At 37.5% G+C, this 12,695-nt stretch overlaps 1 protein-coding gene across 1 annotated transcript in view; it reads right to left on the reverse strand.

Annotated features, from left to right (window-relative positions):
- The window catches only part of SPATA5 (spermatogenesis associated 5), a 242,584-nt gene that overhangs the window by 177,954 nt on the left and 51,935 nt on the right, over window positions 1-12,695 (reverse strand). Inside the window, exon 13 of the mRNA XM_051966244.1 lies at window positions 11,497-11,576. Within this exon, the coding sequence (XP_051822204.1) occupies window positions 11,497-11,576 (80 nt within the window). The remainder of the gene's footprint in view (window positions 1-11,496; window positions 11,577-12,695) is intronic.

Here is a 12,695-nt window from a genome sequence, read left to right on the forward strand (position 1 = left end):
AGAAATTGTTTTAATTAATCCTATGAGTCAGTTCTGCCAGTAGGAGAGCCCTCTCAGGGGCTATTGTAGGAGCTGCCTATAACCAAGATGGTCATTTAACAAATCATGAAGTCTTGTTTGGATGTTTCCTCCCTAACCCAAGAAAAATGGATCTGGGAAGTTGAGATTATGTCCTAATGTTAATTTGTTGCTTTGCTTTCACAAAAGACCCTTCCAGACTGGTTATTAGTGGCTTTTTAAATTAAACTGTCCCATTTAGTAGTCATCAGTGATCTCAAACCACATCACAAGAGTTCCTTGATTTCAAATACATCCTACTGTATTTTATAATCCTGCTCCGTTCTGGGGCAGTGAGAGAAATGTTCCTGGATCATGTTGAAATATGTTTCAAGTATCCCATTGCCTTTCACCTTTTGTCCAACCATCTGGATACTCATCAATTTTAGCATAACTGTACTAACTACTCCCCCCCCACCTTTTTTTGGTTGTTGTTCACCATAATAAAAGAGTGATGAGCAATTAAAAAAAGAAGAAAAGAGAGAGAAAAAGGAATATACTTAATTCTCACATTTATTTCAACCCTGTGAAGCAGTTGATAATTGGTTTTACTTTTACAGATGAAGAAATGGGGCAAGAAGAGTTAAATGTCTTGCCTAGGGACACATAGCTAGTAAAAGTTTAAAATAAGATCTGCGTTCAGATCTTCCTAACTCCAAGTCTTATCATATAACTATCAGCTACATATAAGCTTAATAGCTTATATGTCATAATAAGCTCAAAATGGATCCATCACACTAATATAAAGAATACTATCATTTTTTTTTAAATAAGAAAATACAAGAGAATAAGAGGAAAACTGATGGTGAAACTTTTCACAATTATGACTAAGAGGAAAATTCTTGAATAAAAAACCAAAAATACTGGAACATTTTTTAGTCCTGGGGCTGAGAAATGGAGCAGACTGCTAGGGTAGAAAGTTCTATGATGTTGTCAAATGAAGTCTTTTTCACAAAGGAAAGTTCAATCAGAGTAGAGTTTTTCCCTTTTCCTTTAGCAAAATCTATGACACAAATACAAAATATATGAATAAAACTTATGCTTTTAAATGATGAGGGTAGTACCAAAAATTAGCTAAGTGTTGAGTAAAAAACAAAATTCAAAAGCAATTTCTTACTCCATTTCCTTTGCCGTTATTGTTGTTGCTGTTATTATTGTTATTGTTATGGTTACTTTAAAACAGAGAGTTTGTCAGAGATCCCTGGCCAGACCTCATCCTGAAGAGAACCTGATTGGGCTCCACTAACTTATTTCCACTTACAGCCATCAATGGCAAGCAATTCCAAAGTGTTTTCAGAGAATAGCTATATCAAGAGACTGCTGCTAAAATTACTAATTATCCTAGAACTTATTGAAGCTGCTTAACTTGGTTTATGTCAATCTATGAATGGCAGAAATGCATTTATACATATTCTTTCTCTCAGTATACTTACCATCATTTCCTATTGCAGAGGATCAAAGTATTTCTGCAGCCTCCTACTTTATAGAAACTGAGACTCAAAGATGTGAATTTACTTTGCCAAGATCATCCAAGTAGAAAGGACTCTTCCACCTCTAGATTTATAAGTGTTGCTGTTGTTGTTAAATCATTTTTCAGTTGTGTCCAACTCTTTGTGAGCCCATTTGGGGTTTTCTTGGCAAAAATACCAGAATGGTTAACCATTCCTTCTCCAGCTCAGTTTACAGATGAGGAAACTGAGGTACAACAGGGTCAAATGACTGCTCAGGACTAGCTCAGATCTGAACCCAGGAAGAATCTTCCTGACTCTAGGCCCAGAATTCTATGCACTATGGCACCACCTAGGTGACCTTTAAAGTATTTGCCAGCTCTCAATTTTTGATCTTAGGAATACTAATTTAAAAAAAGACAGAATCACTTTCTCTATTTCCCAAAGTCTAATTTTATATAAAGAAATTCATAAAAATTTCCAGAAATAAAAAAAAAAAAACCATGACTAGATTACACTCATTTTACAGATTACAACAGCCAATATTTTATCTTAATGGCAGATTGAAATAGTAGATACATTAATGAATTTAAAACTTGGGATTCAGATTCAGTCAATTACTATCTTTATGTCCCTAGAAAAATTCACTAAAGTTTCCTGTATCTCAGTTTCCTCACTTATAAAATGGAATAACAGCTACTTTACAAGGTTTTTTCTGAAGCTAAAATGAGGTATCTCTAAAACACAAGGAAAACTCACAAGCAACATGGAAATGAGAGCTATGCTTATTACTGTTTTCAGGATGATTTTAATACTTTCAAAATCCTCTCACAAAAAGTATTCAACTGGATTCTAATATGCACCTTGCTATAAGAGCATTGGGGATAGTAGCACCAGGAAAATAAACCATGTCCCTTCTTCAAGGTGAACAGATTTCTGAAGTTAAACAGAGGCAGACAAGTTGTGATGCATTTATACAAAGTCCTGGTCAAACATCGCTTAGAGCTCCACCGAACAGGCTCTTTTTCTCAGGACTCATCTGCAAGAAGGACAAATGAAGTTTTGTGCAAGAACCGAAAACCTACAGTGCTTTGCAGAAGTCACCTTTGCAAAAGTCCTTCTCTTCATAAAAGGGAGCAGCATTAGTCCGAAAAAAATATCCCTCAGTGTTGAGACAGTGTCATTTCAGGACTGGTCATATGGGTGTAATTTGGTTGTGATCTTTTTTTTCCTGGAAGTCTTCAAGAAGACGTGGCATTCTTTAAAAAAATGAAACCCATGGCTCATCAGGCAGCCTAATATTAGTCAGAAATTTCCTTTGTTTTGAGTTTTTGTTGCTTTGTATGTTTTCCCAATCCATCTGGGTTTCCATGATATTTAAAATTCATTTAGTGCCTGGGGAATTTAGAATCCCCTTGGTGCTCATCACTGCCTTATGAAATCCAGAAAATGTTATGACTATGAAAAACTCAGCACGAATATTTTTAAAAAACGTAATATTCCCTTTCCATCAGCACTTCACAAACTCACCTTCTTTGAAATCCAAATAATGCACATTTTTAAAAAGCTTTATTCAGGCATTCTCTTTTCAAATTACAAACACTTCCAAATCATCCCTCTGCTCCCCAAGAGGTCTCCTGAAACTCAGTAAAATAATTAAGCAAAACTAACAATAATACAGTGACTTCATCTGAAAGACTATATAACTTTCCACATCTGCAATACCCCTCCCAACCTCTCTATTTTTAAAATGTTGTTTTTTTAATTAACAGAAATCTATTTTCTCTCTCTTCCAACTCCCACCTCACTGGAGAGGAAAAAAGATAAAAAGAAAATAAATTGCTTGTAACAAACATGGATAGTCAAGCAAAACAAATTCCTTCATTGGCTGCAGAAGGGAAAAAAAAAGTATGCGTGTGTTAGTGTTTGTGTGTGTGTGTGTGTGCGTGTGTGCAAATCTTATTCTACACCCTAAATCCATCACCACTCTGTCAGGAGGTGGGAAGCATGTTTCATCATCACTCCTCTGGAATCATGACTGGTCCTTTTGTTGACTAAAGTTTCTCAGAGCTTTCCAAGTTATTTATCTTCACTCTTACTGTATAAATTGTTTTCCTGGTTCTGCTCATTTCATTCTACATCAGTTTATAAGTCTTCAAAGTTGTTCACTTTTATAATGTTAATGTTACAGTATAAATTGTTCTCCTGTTTCTGCTCATTTCATTCTTTATCAGATCATCTAAGACTTTCCAAGTCTCTCTGAAGTCATCTCCTTCCTCATTTCTTGCAGCACAAGAGTTATTTTCTCATATTCACTTACCACAACTAACAAATCATTCCTCAATTGATTGCTATCCCTTTAGTTTCCAGGGTTTTTTGGCCACCACAAAAAGAGCTGCTATAAATGTTTGTTCATATAGGACCTTTTCCCATTTCTTTGATCTCTTTTGGGTTGCAGCCTAGCAATGATGATCTGGATCAAGGGCAAACACTGGTCAGCAATGTTTTGTGTGCAATTCCAAACTGCTTTCCACAATGGTGATACCCATTTGCAGATCATCTAACAAGTACATTAATGTTTCTGTTTACCGAGAGTCCCTTCAACATTTATCATTTTCCTATTTTATCATCTTTGCCAATTTGATGGGTGAGGAAACAGATTCTTAAATTTGCATTCTTCTAATTATAATAATTTGGGGCATTTTTTCATGGGACTTTTAGAGCATTTCTTCTCTTGAGAACTATCTATCAAACAATATAAATTTGTAGCTCAATTCAGATCCTAGTGACCATCGTCTTTACTAATTCCTATGATTTTCTCCTTCCTTGCTCAATCACCTGGCTTCTAGTCCTATTCTCCTTTCTAAGTCTTGCCTTCATACTTAGGGAGAGAGTTCAACTCGATACTCACTTCCCCAATCTGCTCAATTCCCATGACCTACTCCTCCATTCCAGCTCAGAACATAGACAGTCACACCCTTGATCTTGCCATCATTAATTTTTTATCATTCCATCTTCCCCTCTGGCATACAACTCTAAATCATCTTCATCTACATCATGACTTCCAATCCCTCCATCCCTCAGGTCTTTTCCCATGACCTTCAGACTGGCAACACTCTCCTCCCCTTGACCCTTAATAAACTAGTCCAACTCTTTCCTACATATTTGAATTTCTTGACCTTTTGTCTTACTGCCAATCATGTTTTGCCAAGCCCCAGACTTGAATTCACTCTTACAGCTTCATTCACTCCTATTCTTAAGAGCTACATCAACATGAACAAGATCATGAAACTGTACTTACTAGATCCACTGTAAATTTGTTATACAATCTCACCCAAGTCCTCATTGCAGCAAGGCAGTTCTTTTACCCTACTCAACATTTCATCCCTCTACATACCTCTCATAGCATTCCTCTTCCCTCTCCCTCTCAGCTAAGGATCTTTCCTCACTTTTAGCTTAAAAAAAAAAAATGAGACCATTTGATGAGGGAGGACTCCATCTTCCTCAATTCAAACATCTCCCTACACTTTACTCCTTACATAAAGAGGTGGCCCTTATTCCAAAGCAAACCTCTCTATATAAATCCTTAAAACTCATTTCCTCCTGTCTTCTCCAACCGATTGCTCATAATCACAATCCTAATCTCTCGTGAAGTCTTCAATGTCTTCCTACCTAATGATTCCTTGGCTGCCTAAATAGGTGCCGTTGTCTTTTCCCCTATCTTTAAAAACCCTCATTTGATCCAACCAGTCCCACTAGATATTGGCCCATAACTCTCTTCCCCTTCTCGGGTAACCCTTCATTAGAAAGCTGCCTACTTATTTCTACCACTTGTCTCCTACCTCCTAGTGCTTACTTCTATTCTCCAAATCAAAACCTTCTGAAATTTGACTTCCTCATTCAACTTCTCTCTTCAAAATTATCAATGATCTCTAATTGTCAAATCTAAGGGCCTTTTCCCAATCCCTATGAGTGTTGACTTCTCTATAACTATTGACACTGCAAGCCAAGCTAACCTCTCCCCTGGATTCTCTCTCCTCTCTAAGTTTTCATGAAACTTTTCTCTTTTCATTATTCTACCTGGTTGATCAGTCCTTTCATTCAAGCATATCCACAAACTGTAGAAGTCCCCCAAGATTGCCTGGGGTCTCCTTTTCTTCTCCTCCTAGACTATCTCACCAGAGAATCTCCTCAACTCTCAGGGGTTCAATCAACCTTTCTGTACAAATGATTCCGAGATCCTGAAATCCAATCCCAAACTCCGTGGGGGCCATGTAAAATCTAGTAAATTACAAAGAAAATCTGGACATGAATCCTTGTTCCAACCTTATTAGCCAGATCTGATAATGGGCAAGTGATTACACCTGTTTTTATTGTGTTTAGTCTTGGGTGCCATATTTGAAGAAGGAAATCAATAACCTACAGAGTAGAATAACTAGAATGGTAAGATTAAAGAATCTGTAGAAGGTTCCTCTGAAGGAATTAGGGATGATAAACCTGGAAAATGGAAGATTTAGAGGAAAAAGGAATACTGAAAGTATTCTTTCAAAGCAATGGAATTATTCTGCTTGGCCACTGGGAAGGGGAATTGGAAATACTGGTGAAAGTTACAGGGAAGTTAATTTAGAACTGATGTAAGAAAAAAATTAACAATAAGAGTGATCCTAGGATAACTTAGCTGCCTAAGAAGCCTCTCTTTGTTGGAGGTCTACCAAATGATGGATAATTCCTTATAAACAACATTGTAGACGGAATTCTTGATCAGGCAGAGATTGCTATAAGTCACCTCTCTATGGTCTTGTCCAGCTCAAGATAATCTTTGCACATCGGATTTATTATAAGAGAAGCACTTTGCAAATCACAAAACTCTGTATGAAAATGTGAGCTTTTACTGTATTCACAGCTATCAGCATCATCCCTGATCCTTTGATAGGAATTGAAAGAAACTTTCTGGAGACAAATGACTATTCTTTTACATTTGGGGTTCCATGGATCATTGTACTGAAAACAAAAGGTGATTTTCTTTTAGTTGAACAAAAACATTAGGCTGTAAGCATATCTTCTGTACACTCAAAGAAAGAATCTCCAGGATGGATCTGATAGTAGCTAAGACAAGAAGGATAATATGTACCTCATCTCCTTCCAACATGATTTTCATCCTCTTAAGTAGAGAGTTCTGTATTTTGAAAACTTTTTATTCCATGAGTAACAAGGATAATGACTTCTACTAAAAGAGCTTTTAAGTTTTTAAGAAAATTTAAATTAAACCAAATTTTAAAAAATTATGTCTAGGTGATTGCGGCAACAGTTACATCTGGGATTTTGGTCTGACTGTAGTTTGTGTTGTTGTTGTTCAAGCACTTTCAGTCATGTCCAATTTTTTGTGACCTCATTTGGAGGTTTTCTCAGCAAAGACACCAGAGTGGTTTGCCATTTCCTTCTCTAGCTCATTTTATAGATGAGAAAACTGAGGCATATAGGGTTAAGTGACATGTTTAGGGTTACACAGCTAATAAGAATAGGAGTTCAATGCAACTTTAAGTCTTCTGGATGTAGCAGACTATGAACTGCATTACCTCACTCTTTCTTCTTAGATGCACACACATACGCCCTGAAATTTCTACAAGTCCCTACATAAGACTCATAGTACATGAGATGAGACCAAATCATCAGCTTATATCTCTCCTTTTGCAGAGTTATCAATTAGTGAGAGGAAAAGCATCTCTAGAAATGTCATTAAAAGAAAGAGACAAAGAGAAAATAAAATCATGGAAAGTCATCTGGAAATTTTTGCACTCACCTTGAATAAGTCACAAAGGGAAAAGGACAAATCACATAAACAGGTGTCCACTTGAATGCTTTAGCATGATTAGTATGAACACAGGAAATTGGTCTCGAAGGACTGCAGATGGTCAGCCTCTTGGATGCATTTGTCTATTGTGCAAACCAGGTCCTATTTCTAACAAGAGCCTTGTTGATTTTCCCATAATATTTAACGTTAGATGCTTCATATGACAGTTCTGCTGTATGCATTTTTCTCACATCTGGTTCATATTTGCTCTTTTTCAGGTTCCAAAAACAACTGTCTCCAATGGATCAGGAAGACAGGGGTCCATATTCACTTCTTGAACAAGCAAAGTCTGTTGGGTGATTTCTTTTTCCTGATCTGTGAGGTTAAGTTGAGCCATTTCCTTCCTTAAAGTACCCTTTAGTGATTCAAAAAAATTTGGAGAAATCTAGCTGTGGGCAGCTAGGTGACACAGTGGATAGAGTCTTGAGCCTAGAGTCAGAAAAACTTTAGTTTAAATATGATCTTCAAAACATATTAGTTATGTGTCCTGGGCAAGTCATTTAACCCTGTTTGCCTCAGTTTCCTCATCTGTAAAATGAGCAGGAGAAATGGCCAACCACTTCAGTATCTTTGCCGAGAAAACCTCAAATAAGGTCATAAAGAAATTGAACAACAACAAGAGAATTTTAAAGAATGAACTTTCTGCCTCTTTTCCTAGGGAAAAGTACTTCTTAATCAGGTACTTATATGCAGAAAATTCTATCCAAGAATGCCTCCAGGAGTTTACCTTGTACTTGGGGAAAATAAACATAAACAAAAATAAACAAAATAATTTCTGAGGGAAGTGATACTACAGCTAAATTAGGTTTCATTTAAGAAGGAGCACCTAAGGCTGAGCCTTCAAAAAACCCAAGGATATCTTGAAGATGGAATGCCATTTTCTTAGAAGTACTAAAGATCATATCTATTCCCATTTTAAAAATATTTCTGGAAAAAATAGAAGGGAATAAGTATTTATGTAGTACCTACTATGTGCCAGGCACTATGCTAAGTATATGTATATGTGTATATAAGTATATAAGTATATGTGTAAAGTGCACTAAGCATTTTATACATACCACCTCATTTGATCTCATTTGAGTGATGCCTGCTCTATCAATCCTCCCATTTAGAATGTTGTTTTTCAAGATTTTCCCTCTTTATGATAGATGTGGTAGAATCTTATCCTGACTAGGGCTTCTAGTTTCTTGAATTCTTGCATTATTGCTTACAGTAATTTTTTTTTCCCCTTTAACTTGAAAACTATAATTTTGGAAACAATATTCCTGGGTATTTTCAAATTGGGGTTTCTTTTATGAAGTGATTATTTTCATTTTGCTCTCTGTTTCAAATAGTTCAAAAGAGTTTTCTTTCAAGATTTCTTCAAATAGTGCATCCATGTTTGTAACATGGTTATTGATGAGATTGGGATAGCAATTCCTCGTTTTGAGACATAAGGCACAAGGCACATGCAAAGAATTCACAATGGTATTCTCTTTGCCAAAAGGTACCTTGATTTATAAGAAGAGGTGCACAGACAAAATGAAGAGGCAAAATAGATACCAGGGATGAAAAAGTTTCAAGAGAGCAATAGAAAAAACATAATAGCAAGAAAAGAGATTTTAGCAATTAACAATGGAAAAGACAAGTTTTCTAGTGGAATTCACAATTAACCAGGAGAAAGGGACTATGCCATTGACTGGCAGGCTAAATCCATAAAACTTAGCAGATTAACCCCAAAGGGGTTCACAAGGGAAGGGGATTACACCATTGACTGGTGTGCTAACCCTAAAAGGGATGTAGCACCTTAAGGAGAAAGATACCATGAGACATGGGGGGAAGGGGTGAGAAGAAAAACACCATGAGACAGGATACTATGGTGGGCTAACCCTGAAAGGGATTTAGCAAAGATGGCATAGGCTATGGGCAGATTTATAGGCAGAAATTTAACCTCAGGGGATTGACATCATAACTTGACTTTCTGATAAGATACAATAAAATGGGATTTCCAAAGACCTCCACCCAATGGGACAGTAACAAAAACTCCACTTCAACAAAAGGCCTACTTAAGAAAAAAAGGCTCACTTAAGGCTGAGCTGAATTCATCAGTGCCCTTCCTGTTTGTCCCAGTCTTTCTCAGCTAAAGCTCATCTAGTTATCCAGGATCTTTTCAGTGGTGGTGATGTAATATAGCTTCTAGGGAAGATGGCAGTAATTTTAAGGTCCCCTGACCTTAGGGGGCTTCTGTTCTAATAATAAGTCAGTGATTCTAAATCTTCTGGCTTGAGGCTCTCTGATCTAAGAATGCTATTGTTCTGTCAATGATTATAAAGGTCCTCTGGCCTAGGAATATAATAATATTTCTTCCCTTAGACTTTAGGGAAGATATATTAGTGAACCTGAGACTACCGTGTTTCCCCGATAATAAGACCTATCCCGAAAATAAGCCCTCCCCTTTGTGTAAGATTCCTCTAAAATAAGCCCTCCCCCGAAAATAAGCCCTATTGAGATTGCTACTGTAGTGAAGGTGATCCCCTGCGCTACACGCTACATTATGGTACCATGCATCATTTCCTCCCCTTCCCCTCTCCCCCCGGGTGAAACGCACACCACGTTCCGAGCTGCATCCAATCAGAGCTGCAGCAGTGAGCGCGTCATTCTGTTCTTCCCCAGTGATTTGCTTGCTGGCACCATTGAGAGCAGTGATGGGGAGGAGAGCTGAGGCAGGACAACATAAAAACCCGGTATGTAAGCAGGAGTGAGGGGGCATGATGGAGGATAAAAGGGGCATGATGGAGGATAAAAGAACTCAGGGGGCATGATGGAGGATAAAAGAAGAACTCAGGGGGCATGATGGAGGATAAAAGAAGAACTCAGCCAGCACCCATCGCGCTAAAGAAATGAAGAACTTCCTTGCAGAGAGAAGAATAGATCAAGTAATGATTCCTGCAGGAATGACTGCCTATCTCCAGACCCTTGATATTGCAATAAACAAGGCATTCAAGGACCATTTGCGCATGGAAGTCAATGACTACATTGAAAATAGAATGGAAAGAAATCAGCGTGGAAACTTTGTGAAGCCCTGTCTGCAAGAAGTCGTGACTTGGGTGAAGAAATCATGGGATAAAATTACTGACAGCTGTGTCGCCAAGGCATTACGAGCAGGTTACCTGGACAAAACATGTTCATTTAAAGAGAGCTATATTGCTGGACATGACAGATTAGGTCCACTTCTTCTGAAGGAAATAGAGGCGCAAGACATCCAGGACGGAATTCAGGGTATGGACACTTATGACGATGTTGTTGAAGAAGATGACATGATCATTATTGAATAAAGGTACTTTTTTTTGTTCACATTTACCTGTTTATTAAAATTGCTGTCAATGTTCATTAAAATAAGCCCTCCCCTGAAAATAAGCCCTCTGGTGTTTTTCTGTCCAAAAAAATAATAAGACAGTGTCTTATTATCGGGGAAACACGGTATTGTTCTAACAATCTTGTCTATTAAATTTCAAGTCTTCTGGCCTTGAAATAGTTCTACAAACATTATTGTCTGTTGGTCAGTGATAACCAAATTCTTGAAACCATTCTTTGGTTCTATCCCTAGGCCATAAAATTAGCATGTCTATAACATGAAGAACTAAATAGATGTGTTTCTTTGCTAAATTCACTTGGAATTTAGATGACTTCCAACTAGCATCACAATTACAATAAACTCTGCCCCTTTGACTTGGAAACAAGTTCAAGACTGCAAATTCTTTGGAGATACCACTTCCGACACCAATCTATGATCCCAACCTTTTGGGGTCCCTTTCCTACTTCAACAACAGTTTTGAAGGAGTCTAATAATTCTTAAACTTTCTTCAACCTGTTTACCAATCAGTTTTTTTAATCTTGTTTCATTCTAATATTTCTTATTATCTCAGGGAGGTACTGCTAAGATGTTTGGTCCATGTTATTTTTCAGGGTTCTCCTTCCACTTTTTCCTTTTCATAGCTCTTATTTCACTTATAGTTTTATCTTTCATGTCTAACTGCTATGTCCCCAGTATGAGCATTCCATGAGGACTCCTTCTACATGGTTTCATTTAATGCACCACCATCTTGAAACACAGGCTACAAAGAGAGAACCATGAGAAGACCCAACAGTAGCATTTCTTACCTGCCCCTTTCTACTGCTAAGGCATCAAGCTCATCAAAGAAAAGAATTGATGGCGCCACAGCTCGAGCTTTCTTGAAGATCTAGAACAGATATTCCAGTAAGCTCAAATATTAAGCTACATTCTCTGACAAAGTCACATTCCTCCAATCACTACCCTGAAACCCAAACCTGCCCCCCCCACATACACACAGTGTCTACCATGCAGTTAACAGGAGTCCTCAAACTTTTTAAACAGGGGGCCAGTTCACTGTCCCTCAGACTGTTGGAGGGCTGGACTATAGTAAAAACAAAAACTTTGTTTTGTGGGCCTTTAAATAAAGAAACTTCATAGCCCTGGGTGAAGGGGATAAATGTCCTCAGCTGCCGCATCTGGCCCATGGGCCGTAGTTTGAGGACCCCTGCAGTAGGAGATTAATAAATGCTTGCTGGACCTAGCCTTTAGCATGGAAACTAGAGTCATAAGTAGTCTTTTGTTGTAGTCAGGAAGTGAATCACTATAAGTATTTAGGCTGCTGTGTACAGAATTTCATAGCTCATCTAGCCCTCATTTTATAAAGGAAACTCAGGTCAAGGAAAGAAAACGTGATTTGCCCCAAATTGCTAAGATAGTGTCAGAGTTGGAATTTGAACCCAGATATTTTGATTCCTCTTTCTATTCTACCAACATATACTCCACAGTATGATTTCAATATTTAAAGCCAAGGCAGATCCTTGAGCTCAGAGATTCATTCCCAATTCAAATCTATAAACATGACTAAATCTCAGCTACATACAAGGACTGGGAAGATAAAAACAGAAAGAAAAACAGACCAAGACCTTCAAGTTTACATGAAGCTAATGAACTTTTTGAAATTAATGTAAACATCAACCTGACTATGACTGACAATATCTTCCCTGAATTCTCCACCATGCTTTACCCCATGTGCTTCAGGATTTCCTCTAGGATTAAACATATTGTGTGGCTATCAAAATGGTCCACTTGTCTCATGCCATTCTGACTAAGAGTTATTTTAGGCCCAAAAAATCCACAAAATTTTTCCATTCAGAATACTTACAAAAAAATAGAGACTGGGATCTACCAAATTGAGGTATCTATATATCCATGTATTAAATAAATAGGCATATGCACACCCAACTATATGGTCAGATTATCAAAAATACACATGACTTCCAAGGCATGCAATATAGCAGCAATGAAA

The sequence above is a fragment of the Antechinus flavipes genome, chromosome 6 (assembly GCF_016432865.1).
Source record: "Antechinus flavipes isolate AdamAnt ecotype Samford, QLD, Australia chromosome 6, AdamAnt_v2, whole genome shotgun sequence".
NCBI lineage: Eukaryota > Metazoa > Chordata > Mammalia > Dasyuromorphia > Dasyuridae > Antechinus > Antechinus flavipes.